Source organism: Rhincodon typus, unplaced genomic scaffold, assembly GCF_021869965.1.
Source record: "Rhincodon typus isolate 14 unplaced genomic scaffold, sRhiTyp1.1 hic_rhity00001532, whole genome shotgun sequence".
Classification (NCBI taxonomy): Eukaryota; Metazoa; Chordata; class Chondrichthyes; order Orectolobiformes; family Rhincodontidae; genus Rhincodon; species Rhincodon typus.
Window position 1 is genome coordinate 7,050 of NW_025967170.1, and position 17,951 is coordinate 25,000.

Consider the following 17,951-nt stretch of genomic DNA (forward strand, 5'->3'; position numbering starts at 1 on the left):
CCTATTCAAATATGGTGCAATGGTCCAATTTGCTACTCGGACTAAGATAGAAACTGTTCGCTTGATCTTGTATAGTATCACTTGATACTCTTATCCTTTTACTCAAATCCTTTCACAGCATGGATTCAATGGGCTGACTGGCCTCCATCTGTGGCGCAAATGAATTAATGGATTCTGCACTCCTATCACTTAACCTACTCCATTCTCAATCCTCTGAGATTTCTGATCCCTCCAGATCAGATCTCTTACATATCCTTCCCTTCCCATGTCCTGCCTTTGCTAGACTGCTATCAGCCATCTAAGCCTGGAATTCCTTCTTGAATTCCTTCTTTGTGCCTTCATCTCTCTCTCTTTGTTTTAAAAAGCTGCTCAAAATCTACTTCTTTGACTGAATATTTTGTCAGCAGTCCAGAGGCTTGTTTTTTTTTCACTGCATGTCATTGTTTAGTTGATTGTACCACCTTGGAACATTTTAGTTTGTCAAAGATGCTATATAAATGCAAGTTGTTGTTCTTGTCCTGGCCTCAATCCTGAACCTATCCGATCTTTATATTTACCAGAAAAGATGTCAGATTTGATTCGCATACAATGTTGAACAAACTCCTTATCGCATATGGAAAAATGACAACACAGAACCAGAAACTCACTTCACAGCTCAGTTGGTTTGGGAGCTTACTCTTCTGACCAGCTGCAGTCTGAATTCATTTTAGAAACTTTCTTGATGCTTGTCCAACAGAGAGTATTTACAGAATGAAAAGCATTGTAGCAGTATTAGGTGTTGGCTTTCAGAACAATGTAGATTTGCAAAGGCTTACAAATAATTTTAAAACAGGTTACACATATTTGCAGAATCAGTGTTAAAGATACACACTGAAGTGAGTGTCCAGGATCGCCAGAAAGAGAGTCATTATCACATTCCGGATGCTCCAGGCAAACATTCCGAACTTGGAAGAGGTTGGGTGGCCAGAGATTGCATGTAACGACCTTTCCAGTTGAATTAATATTCCATTTCAAATTGTGTGGCAATTTATTGAGAATTGCCTTAGAGATGGAAGCCTTGTTTCTGTGGGTGATACCATCAATGTATTGTTTTAATTTTTGGTTTAATTGTTTCATGGGATGTATCACTAGCAAGTCCAACATTTGTTCCTGATTTCTAGTTTTAGAATATTCACCGTGCAGGACAGCTGCCAGAATCCAGGTATGGATCTTCCTAACCACCTTCTCCCATTCCTTTTGCGGTGTTTGTCAATGGAAGCGTGACCTGTTTCTTCCTGACAGCTTCCAACACGAAGGCTTTCAGTGCCATATCCACACACAGCAGAGCCCTCTGTCTGCCCCCATTCTGTTTTATTTCAAAAATATACTTTTCTCATAGAAATACATTTGTATACACACATGGTCACTGAAGCAGTTCGGTTCTGTACAGCAGCATATGAAGAAACAAAACAAACATTGGAGTTTGACTCTATCCAGCAAACAAACCAGAGTTGTACAGGACTATATTTACATACATTTGAAACACCGAGCGGGTCCAGTAACTTCCCACCAGTTACGTGAGTGTGAATCCAAAATCATGGCCCCAGCTGCCCCAGTATCTCTCAGTATCAAGAGATCTCTATGAGCAATTAGCCTATGCCTCACGATAAAATTAACTCCACTGCGCAAAATACATAAAGTCAAACAGATCTAATATTGGACCTGTTAGATGGAGAAATTTTGCATGAACATGATTAGTATTACATGAATGGAGGTGGACTCCTGACAATCAATGTTTATTTTTAGCAATCTGGTAGCTTGCTTTTAATAACAGTGAAGAATATGTGAGGAGGCGATGGCCTAGTGGTATTATCGCTGGACTGTTAATCCAGAGACACTGATATTGTTCTGTGCCCCCACACCTCCTCCCTCACCCCCATCCCAGGCCCCAAGAAGACTTTCCACATCAAGCAGATGTTCATCTGCACATCTGCTAATGTGGTATACTGCATCCGCTGTGCCCGTTGTGGCCTCCTCTACATCGGGGAAACCAAGCGGAGGCTTGGGGACCGCTTTGCAGAACACCTACGCTCGGTTCGCAATAAACAACTGCACCTCCCAGTCGCGAACCATTTCAACTCCCCCTCCCATTCCTCAGACGACATGTCCATCCTGGGCCTCCTGCAGTGCCACAACGATGCCACCCGAAGGTTGCAGGAACAGCAACTCATATTCCGCTTGGGAACCCTGCAGCCCAATGGTATCAATGTAGATTTCACAAGCTTCAAAATCTCCCGTCCCCCTACCACATCCCAAAACCAGCCCAGCTCGTCCCCACCTCCCTAACCTGTTCTTCCTCCCACCTCAAGCTGCACCCCCATTTCCTACCTACTAACCTCATCCCACCCCCTTGACCTGTCTGTCCTCCCTGGACCGACCTATCCCCTCCCTACCTCCCCACCTATACTCACTTTTACTGGCTCCATCCCCGCCTCTTCGACCTGTCTGTTTCCTCTCCACCTATCTTCTCCTCTATCCATCTTCTATCCGCCTCCCCCTCTCTCCCTATTAGTTTCAGAACCCCCTTCCCTTCCCCCATTTCTGATGAAGGGTCTAGGCCCGAAATGTCAGCCTTCCTGCTCCTATGATGCTGCTTGGCCAGCTCTACACCTTGTTATCTCATGTTTTATATAGTGTTTTTTTCCCTAATACTCCTCCCTTAACTGGATCATAGAAGTTCAGTCTGGCAACAAAGATTGATCACATCCCAATGTTGCTATTGATGAAATCACATGACAATTCTGTTCCAGCCATTTAGTTCACTATTTTAGGACATAAATAAGGCAGAATATAACAATACAATCCTACAATTATTAAAAAGGGTGATTTGTTTTGAAACATGTAGCAATGTGGAGTATTGAGGAATATAATCCTCACCACTCCCTAAAGTAACAGCCGCTGCAATATTGTATACACGTTCAAACTTTCAAATGAATGTAGTGCTCAAAGGGTCAAGATCATCCCATGACCCAAAAGGCACAAATTATTTGGTTCCCTCACCGTCAAAGTCAAAAGTCAGAGGCTGCTCTGCTCATGACAGAATTCATTAAGCAAAAGAATGCCACCTTACCATAACTACACAAGAGGAAGGCATTTCTTACAAAGTTCCAAAAATGTGTCAAGGACAGTGGGTATCAACATTTAAACAGCAAACCACACAATAAAGCTTCTGGGAAACTGACTTTCACTGGTTAATGTCACAATGGAATACTTTCAAGTATCAATGCAGTTACCAAGATGTACCCATCTGAAGCCTTATAATCATTCAGTTATCATTTCTTGCATGAACAGCCATAAACTCATGATAACTGCACAAAAGTGTTTGCACTCCATTCATACCTTCCTGCCATCTACATCGCCAACTTCATTATCAACAAATCAGCCAATTTTTGTGTGGTCTACTACATTCTCAAATGTGACACACAATCAATGAAACCCAACAGCATTACAATGAAAGGCACATGACCATCAAATGAATGCTGCTGCAAACCATCAGCAAGATGAAGATGCACTTCGTGAGCCTTGACAGATTTCGAGATGTCTTTCAGTTTGCATTAGCCAGCTGTTTTAGAATGTTCTTGCCGGGCTACCCTCCAAATAACACTGCACACCAGACAGGTTTGGGATTTGACAAGGTGTCTTGTTATTGTCTCATGGTCAGGATGTCAGTGTACCATTTAAGAGATATGCTTGTGATATCATCATGCTATCTTTTAATGTGTGGTGTAATGAAAAATAACACATTTTAAGTGATTCTATGAGAGAATAGAAACTTCACAACATGACATATTTTATACATGTGGTTATAGGGCAGCCTATCTGGGCACTATCTGGGTGGCTTGGATCAGGTGGAGACAGTGATAGGTGAAACATAGAGCACTTTGAAAGGAGTTGATCCTCACCTCCATGTAGTGTTTTGCTTTTGTTCCTCTGATCAGCCATCCTTCCTCACTGGGGAACAGCCTGGTGTCAGTGATGCCTGTAAGGACAGGACAAAGATGTTTCTCTTCCAGTTTAAAGTGACATAGAGACATCTTACAATTTCTGCTGAACTGAAACATTCTTTAGTATTCCTTGCAGATGTCCTGCCTTGAGTTTGCATAAAAGGTGTCTGATATTTGTCACAATATTTCTGGATGCAATGGTTTAACTTTTCACTTAACAATTTATTAATAAATATGTTAAAATTATATTTAGCTAAAACTTCAACAAGCAGATTGACAGAAAACCCCAAATCTCAGTCAAAATGTGATGTTAGTGTTTGACAATGTTCTATAAGGAAACAGCTTAACAACCTCATATGGTTGTTCTTCAAACACATGACTGTATGTACCTTGAAAATACTAAACATTAACTACTCACAAGGCCACAGGTAAGATATTTACGCTGTGGGATGAATAATTATCCTCGGAACAGTGTTGGGGCAATACTCTGCTTAGAAAAAATGCTTTTGTCTAACTCATATTTTGTTTTAAAGCTCTCGTTGATTGATTTATTGTCACATGTACCGAAGTACAGTGAAAAGCTTTGTTTACAAGTGGTACAGGCAGATCATAGTAAACAAGGATGTACAGATCAAAAAGACTTAGACAGAGGCGTACAGGTTACCACATACAGGGCGTGTGCTAGACAAGATCATCATTAGCAAAATCAGCAATATTTGAGGCTGGCGAGTCCATTCATCAGTCCAATAACAGCCAGGAAGAAGCTGTTTCTGAACCTGCTGGTACATGTGTTCAGGCTTCTGAATCTTCTGCCTGATGCAGAGGTTGTAGGTGTCATTACTGGGGTGAGATAGGTCTTTGATGATGTTTCCACCTTTCCGCGGCAGTTAAATAGAGTCCATGGATGGAAGGTTGGCTTCCATGATGGTCTGGGCTGTGCACACCACCTTCTGTAATTTCTTACAGTCCTGGGCAGAGCAGTTGCCGTACCAGGCCACTATGCACCCGGACAGTATGCTTTCAATGGTGCATCTGGAGATGTTGGTGAGGGACCTTATGGACATCCCAAATTTCCTGAGCCACTTGAGGAAGAAGAGGCATTGTTGTGCCTTCTTGACTGTTGCATCTATATTGGAAATCCAGGACCTTTTAATCAACTTTATTTTATATTTGCTATTGGAAGTAGCCAAATAGTTGAAGACACCATGAATTCCATTGTCGAGGGTTTTCTGGACTGGCAGCTTACAAAAATGTAACGGTTAATACAAGCTCTCGCTAATATCTCTTTAGCATAATAATCACTTTGGACTGTGTAAGCAAATTGCCCTCTCTGCCAACTTGCAAAGGCCAACAGTGTAGCATTCCCATTATTGCCCTATATAGATCTTCTCCTGACATTAGAGATAACCTCCGCTACATCATCAAAATTGAACCTTGAGATTTGCACAATGTTGCTGGTTTGAAGTTGCATTTAGAACTCTGGAGCAACATGCTCAATTATCCATTATTGCTAATTTTATCCCATACTGAAGATCCAGGCATGAAGAATTGTTACCTTACAACCCTGGTACCAATGGAATATGGAGCTATATAAGAACAGGCAATGACATGATAGTGGGAAAAGCAAAACCTTAAGTCCGACATGTCAGTGAAAGGCCATTTGACAGATCACAGTATCATAGAAATGTTAGGTGGCCAACCAATTTGTTTACATTGGTGCCAGCTCACCCATCAGATGTATATACCTAACTTTCATTTCACTGTTCTTTCTTTAGTTAATATTCCAGTTTGTGCAGTGATTCCCAATGCACGAAATGACCAGAAATTTCAACCCTTCATTATGATTACTGTATCATGCCCCACAGAACCATTTCAAAATGCCTCATATAAAATCAAAGATATGGAGGTAAAGTGACAGTTGCTATGTGGCAGCCATTTTGTGTACCTCTCTTTGTCAGTCAATCCACGACAGCTATACCAAATCCTATCGCTCGACTTAGCCACCGCTCACAGCTAGAAAAGGGGATGGCAGAGAACTGGGAGTTAGAACATTGCCCAGTAGAGTGGGACATAATAGATTTGAGAGATAAATAAATATGGATGAAGAATTTGCGAGAAAAGTACTTGTGCATGTTTGAGCAAGGAACAAGAGCAAGCCCTTTGAATCTCTGCCATTCAATAAAATCATGGCTGCTCTGATTTTTACCTCAACTCTACATTCCTGCATAACCCCAATAATCTTCCATTGCCCTCAGTAACTACAAATCTAAATAACTCTGCCTTAAAAGTATTTAAACATACTGCACCCACTGCCTTTTGAGGAAGGGAATTTGAAAAATTACACAACCCTCTGAGATGAATATTTCCTCATCTCTGCCTGAAATAGGCACACATTTTTAAACTATGACCTCTAGTTCTAGATTCTCACCCAAGAACAAACCTCCTTTCAACATCCACTTGGTCAAGTCCCTTCAGGATCTTGTATGTTTCAGTTAACTCTGGCTTTTCTAGACTCCAGAGTTTACAGGCCTAGTCTGTCTAGCCTTTCCTCATTCGGCAAACCATTCATTCAAGGTATTAGACTAGTAAACCTTCTCTGAACAGCTTCCAATGCATTAACATTCTTTCACAAGTGACAAGTACTGTACATGGTACTCCAGATGCAATCTCAATAATGTCCTGTTTAACTTAGGCATAAACTCCTTACTCTTGCATTCAATTCCTCTTAGAATAAGCTAAAATAATTTGTCAAGAATCTATATTGATAGTGATCTTAAAAGGTTACGTCACGTCATTCTCTAATTTTCACACAGTAAATTATGCCTATATTCCTGATTACTCCTTGTTGGCAACTCTACTAAGTGTTCTAAACCTTGCAAATATTGTAATTCCCTAACTGTTTTAACTATATTTAACCAGGAGTCAGATTAACATTGTCCCCAGCACAGCCGAAAAGTTAACCAGGAAACATCAATTATTGATCATAGTTATAAAACACAGTCACCAGTTTCATTCCATTAGACATAATGCTTTACTCCTTCTCTTGACAAGAGAAAATCTAACAAAAGCCACACAATCAAAGAAACTTAGTGACTGGTCGATTTTCTTAATCAATGGCAACATAAACACTATACACTGAAGAACTCAGGTGTGTAAATTGGAGCCATGAGACTAATTTTTGACCCAAGTGAATTTCTTTTTGGTTGATGTGATGAGATAAACAGTTGGCAACTTAGACCAGAATAGTGGTATCTGACCCCCAGAGACAAAGTACTCTTTATTTTTAAATAGTGAATCTCCTGGGCATTTTTTAAAACTAATCACCTTGATCTTTCCCTGTATGTCTTCAGTCCAAGTAGGATCTGTAAACCAGTAACTAATTAATTTGATGTTTCACCATGTTATAAAGGTGTGAGACTCCTGAAAGATCTGCAGTGGCACCTGGATTACATATGTCTCCAACCATTCCTCATCTCTCCCACAGAAGACATGGAATGAGCTGAAACCAAGCTTTATCCAATGTCATCGAACATGGTTTCTGTATTTGAAAATTTTTTTCAATTATATGGCACTTTTCACAATCAGCAGACACCGAAAAATACTTTACAGCAAATTAAGTATTTTTTTGGTGTGGCCACAATTTTAATGTAGGTAGCACAGCTAATTTTCACACAGCAAGGTCCCACAGACAGGAATGTGAGAATTACCAAATAATTTGTTTTTGTGGTGTTGACTGAGGGCTAAAATGTAGGCCTGGGAATAGCTTCCTTTCTCTTCTTATGACATACTGCCGTGGGTATCATTTATGCCCACTGAGAGGATATAAAATGCCTCAGTTTGACATCCAATCAGAAAGAAAGCATCTCTGTCAGCGCAGCATCCCCTCAGTATTACATTGATTTCTGTATTCAAGTCCTGCCCAGATTGTATCTTTATCTTCAGACAGTATCCTGGTGGGACGTATTGCTCAGCTATTACGGAACGCACCTTTTCAGAGCAATCTTTCAAAGTGCTCAGCAAAAGTATATTCCAATGAAAAGGAAGGACTGTAAGAAAAGGGGTAATCTGCCATGGGTGTCGAACGAAATAAGGGAGGCTATCAAATTGAAAGAGAAGACATACAAAGTGGCCAAAAACAGCATGAAACTAGAAGATTGGGAAAACTTTAAAGGTCAACAGAAAGCCACAAAAAGAGCTATAAGGAAAAGTAAGATAGAACATGAGAAAAAACTAGCACAGAATATAAAGACAGATAGGAAAAGTTTCTATAAATATATAAAACAAAAAAGAGCGGCTAAAGTAAACATTGGCCCTTTAGAGCATGAGAAGGGGAATTTATTTATGGGATATGATGAAATGGCCGAGGCATTGAACAGGTATTTTGTATCAGTCTTCACAGTGGAGGACACTAATAACATGCCAGTAATTGACAAAGAGACGAAGGTAGGTGAGGACCTAGAAACAATCATTATTACGGAAGAGGTAGTGTTGGGCAAGCTTATGGAGCTAAGGATTGATAAGTCTCCTGGCCCTGATGGAATGCATCCCAGGGTACTAAAAGAGATGGCGGGAGAAATAGCAGGTGCACTGGCGGTAATTTTCCAAAATTCGCTGGACTCTGGGGCAGTCCCAGCAGATTGGAAAACAGCAAATGTGACGCCACTGTTTAAAAAGGGAAGTAGACAAAAGATGGGGAATTATAGACCGGTTAGCTTAACCTCTGTAGTGGGGAAGCTGCTTGAGTCTATTATCAAGGAAGAAATAGCAAGGCATCTTGATAGAAATTGTCCCGTTGGGCAGACGCAGCATGGGTTCATGAAGGGCAGGTCATGTTTGACAAATCTTTTGGAATTCTATGAAGACATTACGAGCGAGGTGGACAATGGGGACCCAGTGGATGTGGTGTACCTAGATTTCCAAAAGGCCTTTGACAAGGTGCCGCACAAGAGGCTACTGCATAAGATAAGGATGCATGGCATTAAGGGTAAAGTATTAGCATGGATAGAGGATTGGTTGACTAACAGGAAGCAAAGAGTGGGGATAAATGAGTGCTATTCTAGCTGGCAGTCAGTGACTAGTGGTGTGCCTCAGAGATCGGTGTTGGGACTGCAATTATTTACAATTTATATAGACGATTTGGAGTTGGGGACCACGTGTAGGGTGTCAAAGTTTGCAGATGACACTAAGATGAACGGCAAAGCAAAGTGTGCAGAGGACTGTGAAACTTTGCAGAGGAACATAGATACATTGAGTGAGTGGGCAAAGGTCTGGCAGATGGAATACAATGTAAGTAAATGTGAAGTCATACATTTTGGTAGGAGTAATAGTAAAAAGGATTATTACTTGAATGGTAAAAAGTTGCAGCATGCTGCTATGCAGAGGGACCTGGGTGTCCTTGTGCATGAATCACAGAAGGTAGGTCTGCGGGTACAACAAGTAATTAGGAAGGCAAATGGAATTTTGTCCTTCATTGCTAAAGGGATTGAAATAAAAAGCAGAGAGGTTATGTTGCAGCTGTACAAGGTGCTGGTGAGGCCACACCTGGAGTACTGTGCGCAGTTTTGGTCTCTTTATTTGAGAAAGGATATATTGGCACTGGAGGGGGTGCAAAGGAGGTTCACTAGGTTGATTCCGGAGTTGAGGGGGTTGGCTTATGAGGAGAGACTGAGTAGATTGGGATTATATTCATTGGAATTCAGAAGATTGAGGGGGGATCTTATAGAAACATATAAAATTATGAAGGGAATAGATAAGATAGAAGTAGAGAGGATGTTTCCACTGGCAGGTGAAGCTAGGACAAGAGGGCATAGCCTCAAGATTAGAGGGAGCAGATTTAGGACTGAACTGAGAAGGAATTTCTTCAGCCAGAGGGTTGTTAATCTATGGAATTCCTTGCACAGTGAAGTAGTTGATGCTACTTCAGTAAATGTTTTTTTTAAAAAAGGTAGATTTTTTTTGAACAATAAAGGAATTAAGGGATACGGTGAGAACGCGGGTAAATGGATCTGAGTCCACGAAAGGATCAGCCATGATCTTATTGAATGGCGGAGCAGGCTCGAAGGGCCAGACGGCCTACTCCTACTCCTAGTTCTTATGTTCTTATGTTCTAATATTTCATCCAGACAGTGAAGAGGAAATATTAACCATCCCTTCCCCCATCACCCCGTTCTCCCTTCCTTATTTCAACCTCGGTAGTAGTCTGGCTTTTCGTTTCTGTTTCTAATTTATTTTTCAGATTGCCGATTTTAGCTTTAGCACCTGGCTGATTTGATTACACACTTACTTGTGAGTTATAAGATAAAGAAAAAGCAAGAACAAGAGGTTAAATTACATTACTCCTTTCATTACAGCAAATCTTCAAGAGTGATCACGACTGTACTGTAGGTAAATGTAAAATTTTAACTATATTGTTATTTTTAGGATTTAGTTGTTTTTAAAGTAACATTTTCTGATTTTGCCTTAGTTATCTTTGTACACAGTTTGGGTTGAATTTCCGTGACAATTAGCTTCAGGCAGCTACTTCTAAGGAACTGGTTTTACTGGCGTAAGGTGCCAAAGAGTCTGAGTTAAACAGTTGTGCCTGTTTTACTTATACCATGTGCAATTCAAGGGTCATTTGTCAGTTTTAAAAAAATAAGAAAAAACACAAATGTAACAGCTTGAACTGAGCACTATCTTCAGACAAGGCACATGTATTTGGAACAGATTTTAGTTTGCTAAATTACCTAACCAATTAACCAAAATGGTGGAACACTTTTTTTATTCATTTGTAGGTACGTGTGCATTGCTGGCTGGACCAGCATTTATTGCTCATCCCTAGTTGCCCTTGAGAATGTGGTGGTGAACTGCCTTCTTGAACCGCTGCAGTCCACCTGCTGTGGGTTGACCCACAATGCCATTAGGGAGGGAATTCCAGGATTTCGACCCAGCAACAGTGAAGGAACGGCCATATATTTCCAAGTCAGGATGGTGAGTGACTTGGAGGGGAAATTGGAGGTGATCGTGTTCCCATATGTCTGATGCCCTTGTCCTTCTAGATGGAAGTGGTCGTGGGTTTGAAAGGTGCAGTTTGAGGATCTTCGGTGAATTTCTGCAGTGCATCTTGTAGATAGTACACCCTGCTGTTACTGAGTGTCAGTGGTGGAGGGAGTGGGTGCTTGTGGAACTAATTATCTACACTTTTAAAAGGTACTCTGATATTCTGCTAGGAACCTTTGACCTTAATTGTTTTAATACTCCTGGAGATGTTAAGTGGACGGTTTGGCCTTATTGGTAAAAGAACGTTAAATTGTATGTGCAGTTGCTCTACATTTATATGCACATGCTATTTGTTCACACAGCTAAATGGTAAATGTTAAATCCTGGGACCCAGAGAATACGAGATTGCTTTTTGTTTAGTCTACATGACACTTGTTACAGAAGTGGGGTGCCAACTGACAGCCCACATCTTAAGCCAATGGAAAAAGTAACTGGAATAACTTACTAATAAGAACTAAGAAGTCTTCCAAAATAAGACTTTGAAACTCTGAATCTGTTTAGCACAATTCTACCATGACTTCTGTGTGTATTTCTTCTGATCACAGTTCAACGTCATGTCATTTCAAAGACAGAAGAAGAAAGGCATCGCTTGTGCTGGCAATGTACAAAAATCCTGAAGGTTGAAGAATAAGAAACTTCCAAGCTGGCTTCACCATCTGTTTAATAAGTATTTCAAAAAATGTGCTTGATATATTGCACTTGATCATAAAAATTGGTTGTTCATACCTTGTTCGGCCAGTCACAACTGAGGACCCCATTGTTGCAAATTAAGGTTCTGAGCTTGGAGTTTTTAGGTAAAAGATTCATATGTCTGAAAACCCCAAAATTTCCACAAATGAGGTCGTTTCCCACAAACATCAATGTACTAATAATTTTATAATCTTTTTGAATAAACTTGGCTGGGACTGAAATATTGATTGGGCCTTTACGAATAGTTCATAGTTTCTTTACATCCATCTGTGTAGGTAGATGGGGACAACAACTTATATTGATATTTATAACTTTAATGCTTTAATGCAACTTAAGGTCATCTTGTCCTCTAATTGTTGCCCTCCTTCTGAAAAAGGTGACAAACCAATGACTGACCTTTACCTGCTAGAGGTGGGACAGGTTTCTCGATTTTTCAGTGACAATGGAAAGGGCACTGCACGAGAATGTACAGAGGCTGTGAAACTGAAGGATTGAGTTACACTCTTGTGTTTATGATATATACGTATATAAATATTGTAATGAAATTAAGGATACTTGGCGTGGTGAGGCCTGAAGTGCAGGTTTTGCAAAGAATTTCAATTTTCTAACCTAACTGCAATGCAAATGTACCATAGCGTGGGGCAGGTTTAAGCAATAGGTTCATTGTGTGCCAAGGCAAATAGGGAAGGACATCTCAAACTAGGGTTTGCAGAAAATGGTGACTTATAAGGTATTCCACAGAACTGTAGATAAATGCTGACTTCCCGAATAAAAGGTTTTTTCCCAGTATGCTGTATCAGCTTTCCCTTTAGTTGTAGCACTGTCATCTCTGAGACAGCATTGTGGGTGGCTCAGTAGTTAACACCGCTGCCTCATAGCACCAGGGACTTGGGTTCAATTCAGATGACTGTCTCTGTGGAGTCTCCACATTCTCCCTGTATCTGCATTGGCTTCCGGTGAATGCTCCAATTTCCTCCCACAGTCCAAAGATGTGCAGGTGAGGTGGATTAGCCATGGGGAATGTAGGGTTGCAGGGATAGGGTAATGAGGAGGGGGGGGTGGGTCTGGGTGGGATGCTCTTTGGAGGGTTGGTGTGGAATCAATGGGCCAAATGGCCTGCTTCCACACTGTAGGGATTCTATGCGACAGATTTGAGCCTTATTCCCGCACCTTGAGTTCACAACCAGGTTTGGTATTTAAGTGCGCTACTGGTGGAAGTGCTAGTGAAATGTTAAACCAAGGCCTCATCCATGCTTTCTAGTGTAAAAGTTTCTCAACCCTTTTTGTTCCACACCTCCCCTCCTGTGTTATGAACAGATCTGGGGACCATCTATATACGAGTATTTTGATATTCATAACATACTAGTGAAAGTCAGCAACTCATATTCCCCAAAGTGGTATTAGCAAGAGATAAATGGGGAAATAAACCCCACAGTGACTATGACCAAGTTAAGATTCTACCTAGTATCTGAAATTTTATTTGATATGAGTCATATTAGCTCCTAGATGATGTTAATTTCTTAGCCATGGAAGATCATGAAACATATACATCTGTTCACCACACATCAAAAAAGAGCATCTATATATAAACGCAAACAGTGTTCAGACAGGATTCCAAAATATAGTGTCAATACATCCCACTTCCCTCAAAAGGAGATTGGATTGACAAGCCTTTGTGGGGGTTTGGAGGTGTGAGATGACTCATTGGCAATAGAGATACATCCCAATTTAACAGGGTGTTAAAATCTGGAATGCACTGCCTGACAGGGTTGTAGATGCAAGTTCGACAGTAACATACAAAAGGAGATTGGGTATATACTTGAAGGAGAACCAAGCTGCAAATCCTTGGGAAGTGCAGAAGGTGTTGAATTACTTGGATACTTCTTTTTTTTTCAGAGCTGGCACAGTCACAATGGGACATACGGCCTCCTTCTCTGTCGTATTATTCTATCATTTCGGGGCCATTTTCCTCTTAAATGTGTAATGTGGGCACCTTGTTTGCAAATCCCATTTCCAGTGAGAATGGAGTTCAGTTACAGTTGGATTCACAGGCTTGTGGTAGCATGGAGATAAATGCAGGCACATCACATTTTGTGAAGCTCCCGCTTTGTGTGCACTTACCCAGCCCTGGCAACCAAAATTATACCATTCATGGTGGGCTTCACCCTCACCTCCACAATGTTGCTTACATCCAAAATGATTATATATCTGAGAGCACTGTTTTCTGTACTCTTGCTGATGCACATTCTGAGCTGCTGGGTTTGGGTACCAGGATATGGTGGCATGCGGTAAGGACAATGAGGAGGCAGAATGCATTACTGAGCACTTTTCTACCTGCTCAAAATTCACTTACTCCTCAACTAGATCAAAGTTCATGGGTCCAGAATAGATAAGGCCCATTGGGAAGGGGGCTGGATAGGTGGCATTCATACTGGCTACCTACCTCTTGTTTACGGTATTGATCAGGTTCCCAAATGACCTTTGAAAGAGGGCATATGTTTGAGAGGTTCCACAACGTTTGGAACGAGACAATCTCCGAGAAGTCTCTCCTGGACTCCAGTAGTAACACTATTGTCATTTACATTGCTGTGTTTGCTTAGGCTTTCTTCAGTACCACAGAGCCCTCCAGTTTACTTTATATTTTCCTAATCAACCAGTTCAGAGATGTTATTACACATCTCTGGAGCAGGTGGGATTTGAACCTAGGACTCCTGGTTCAGAGGTAGGGGCGCTACTACTGTGCCACAAAAGCCCTCCAGCTTTTTTTTGGCTTACCCAGAAGTGTTATCACACACAACCAAGTGCCTTCTCACCACCAAAATCACCATGATTTTTTTTTGCTTTCTTTTTTAACCTAGTAAACGCCACCAGTAAAAGCACCTGTATCCAGTTGAGTGTTTACAAACAAAGCCCTTTATGGACAATGCAAACCTTTAAAAGCAAGGGATGGTTGTAGGGAGGCAGGAAGGGACTAAATCATGGAGTCATAGAGTAATGCAGCATGGAAACAGGCTCTTTGGCCCAAACTGGTCCATGCTGACCGTGGTGCCCACTCAGCTAGTTCCAATTGCTCACATTTGGTCCAATAGATTCACAGAGTAATACAGCATGGAAACAGGCCCTTCGGCCCAAACTAAAACATGGAGTTGGAGAGGGAAATAAAGCCCTGCAGTGCCCACCTCTCTCTAAAGGCATTGATTTTTAAGATGTTATTAACCTATTTTTCCTAATTAACCTGTTTAGAGATGTCATCACACACTTCTGAAGCAGATGGGACCTGAACCCAGGATCTCTAAGTCCAGGGGTAGGGACACTACCGCTGTGCTACAAGTGGTCTCCTCCAGCTGATTTTAAACATCCTGATTTAATTGGACTCTTTGTGTTCTTTCTATCTGGGTAGCCTTTAAAAGATCAGTTTATGTGCTGACTTTATTGGGTGACAATTGGGTCCTTCTGAATTGATGCATTAAAAAGGCCTCAATCAACTGAAAAATGGTACAAAGTCTAGACCTGTAACCCCATGCTGCCCAAAGCCCACCAGTGTTTACGACAGAGTATTGCATCAGCACTGGTAGCTGCTGAAGAGGAATCACATGGAACTAGTTGCCCTGCGTATAGCAACATGGCATAAGAACAATCCAACCAATCTTCAGAGGAACATTTCTAACCTGCGTCTTGGCTCAGTGGTTAGCACTATTGCCTTACAGCACTCGGGACCTGGGTTCGATTCACTTTTGGGTGACTGTGTGGAGTTTGCATGGGTCTGCATGCTCTGGTTTCCTCCCACAATCCAAAGATGTGCAAGTTAGGTGGCTTGACTACACTAAACTGCCTGTAGTGTCTAGAGATGAGCAGGCTAGGTGAATTAGCTATGGGAAATTCAGAATTACAGGGATAAATTGGGATGCTCTTCAGAGGGTTGGTGTGGACTCAATGAGCTGACTGGCCTGCTTCCACACTGTAGGGAATCTATGATTACTGCATGCTTTTGAAATAAGTAAAGTTAAGAGGAAAGATTCCATATGAAATATTTTTAGTCAGTTCACACGCAATGTTCCATCATGAAGATTAGTAACAATGAAAATGTTCAAGTGTCCACTACATGCCTTAATGTTTTGTAACTTCAAAACCTTTAGTCTTTTCGAAGTTTGATGTTGGGTCACAAACAGGCTTCAACTTAAAACTCTTGAAATGATGCAAATCAGCAGATGATGCAATAAGCCCAGCTATCAAGGACACACAAGTGACTTTCCAGTAAACTGACAGCCTGAGAGTTGGGGGAGGAAATGGCTTTCTTACATGAGATTGCATCAGTCTGACATGAAGCAGGAAGCTTCGAGCACTTGAAATAAGTATATAGAAACAACACTGACAAAACTCTGGATACAATTCTTATCATTACAGGTGGGTGCACACCAAAACGTTTATTTATAAACACAGATGTTCATATGCATAATCAATAAGGTTAATATCCGTATGTGCGTGTATAGAGTTATGTATATCCTTAATATTGACTATGATAGTACATGACATTTGTAAATAAATCATGTGCATGTAATCCTGTATTATACTTACGGAAATACATGATCCTAATATATGGGATATATATATATATATGCAGAATGATTGTAGGTTGCAACAACTTGATAAACAAGATCTGTCGCCATCTGAGCCTTTGCTTGCCTCAGTAAACTCACCGATGTGACCCAATAGGACTGCTTCTGTTCAGTGATGCACAGGCTGCTCAGCCAATAGTATTTAAACACGATGGTTGAAATTGACCCCGGAGAGCAGTTTCTGAACAGACTGAGTGTCAGAGAAGAGCGAACACATCAACTCTAACCTCACTTCCTTCTGCAGGTTCATGTGACAACCCACTGCTGGCGGTATCAGTGTTCCCGTGGCACCGATACATTGTAACGGCGAGTGTTTCGGGGAGATGGTGGCGATGAACAGCGCCGGCTCCGCTAAGGTGCTGCTGATCCCCGGGGGTGGGAAGCAGAACGGCCTGGAGATCAGCCGACACATCTCGGTGGTGTACCCGCCCCGGAGCGGCTCGCAACACGACTCGTCCCCGGCTCAGCCGGCGGCCGGCCACGTCCATAGGAAAAGGCAGCGGCTCACTCATCTTAGCCCAGAGGAGAAGGCTTTGCGGAGGTAGGGTCTTACTGTTCAACCGGGAGAGACTGTGTTTGACAGGAACACTTGGGTGGCTGTTTGACTCAGTGGGACAGAACCCTGTGCAGTGCGTGTTTTTTTAATGGATATTCTATAAACCGAATATATCTTAATCTTAAAATGCAACTAAAACAATAGCTGAACTGTAACTGGGGCTTTTGGTGGACTGTCTAATTCTCCAATGCCTTGACTCCTTTCTGTTTGCGTGGCAGCTGACTCAACTTGCGTTACACCCTTCGCTCTCTGCATTTTTTTCTGCTTCGATATAATCTCGAACCAAAGTTTAGCGGAAGTTGAAGGAATAACTGTTTTATTTCTTGCAGAGAGGGGAAGGTACTTTGTATTTATTGCTATGGTTTTACCCCTTTTTTTCCCTCTTTAAAGGAAGCTAAAGAACAGAGTGGCGGCCCAGACTGCCCGAGACAGGAAAAAAGCTCGTATGTCTGAACTGGAAGAGCAAGTGTTGGAGATGGAATCCGAGGTAAGGAGGATAAACATTCCATTCCATTCCTTTGCTATTTGTCATGGCTCAGATTGAACGGCTTCCTTCCGAAATGGGAATTTCATTCTCCCAGTGACTGGAAGACGGTTTCTTGCTCCCTAACGGGGGCGAGAGGCATGTTCTCTTTTTCTTGGATTCAGAGTCGAATTTCATCATTACCACCCCCCCTCTCTCTCTGGTAGAATCAGAAACTGCAAATAGAGAACCGGCTTCTACACGAGAAGACACACAGTCTGTTGTCCGAGAACCGGATTCTGCGACAGAAACTAGGCATGGAAGTTCTGGACACAGAGAAAGAGAAGGTAAGAGACTGAGAGAAACACAGGCGTAACCAGGTTAGAGAGAACATCATATTATAAGTAGACAGAGCGCCCCTCTTGGAGACTGTTGTCTCCAGTATTTTTCATTAAAAGAGCGGTGATCTGCACTTGAGCCGTCCGTATCCTAGAGAGCTGTTGAAGTGTGGCCTCTAAGAATTAAATACCTGCCCAAACCAGCTGGTGAACTGTAACAACCAGGAAACTGAAATTTGCATATCCGGGAGGCTTGATTTGCCCTCC

General features: G+C 41.7%; 1 protein-coding gene and 1 long non-coding RNA gene across 2 annotated transcripts; one reads left to right on the forward strand and one right to left on the reverse strand.

Annotated features, from left to right (window-relative positions):
* Window positions 1–772: 772 nt before the first annotated feature.
* Window positions 773–16,519, reverse strand: LOC125481275. The gene is made up of 3 exons (XR_007261266.1): window positions 16,409–16,519; window positions 3,942–4,018; window positions 773–1,063 (listed from the first exon to the last, which is right to left on the reverse strand). It is a non-coding gene; the product is annotated as an uncharacterized LOC125481275 (long non-coding RNA).
* Window positions 16,504–17,725, forward strand: xbp1 (X-box binding protein 1). Its single transcript, XM_048592608.1, has 3 exons — window positions 16,504–16,868; window positions 17,274–17,370; window positions 17,574–17,725. Exons 1-3 carry the CDS (start codon window positions 16,651–16,653, stop codon window positions 17,703–17,705), a joined length of 447 nt encoding a protein of 148 aa, XP_048448565.1. The 5' UTR covers window positions 16,504–16,650; the 3' UTR covers window positions 17,706–17,725.
* Window positions 17,726–17,951: the final 226 nt, after the last annotated feature.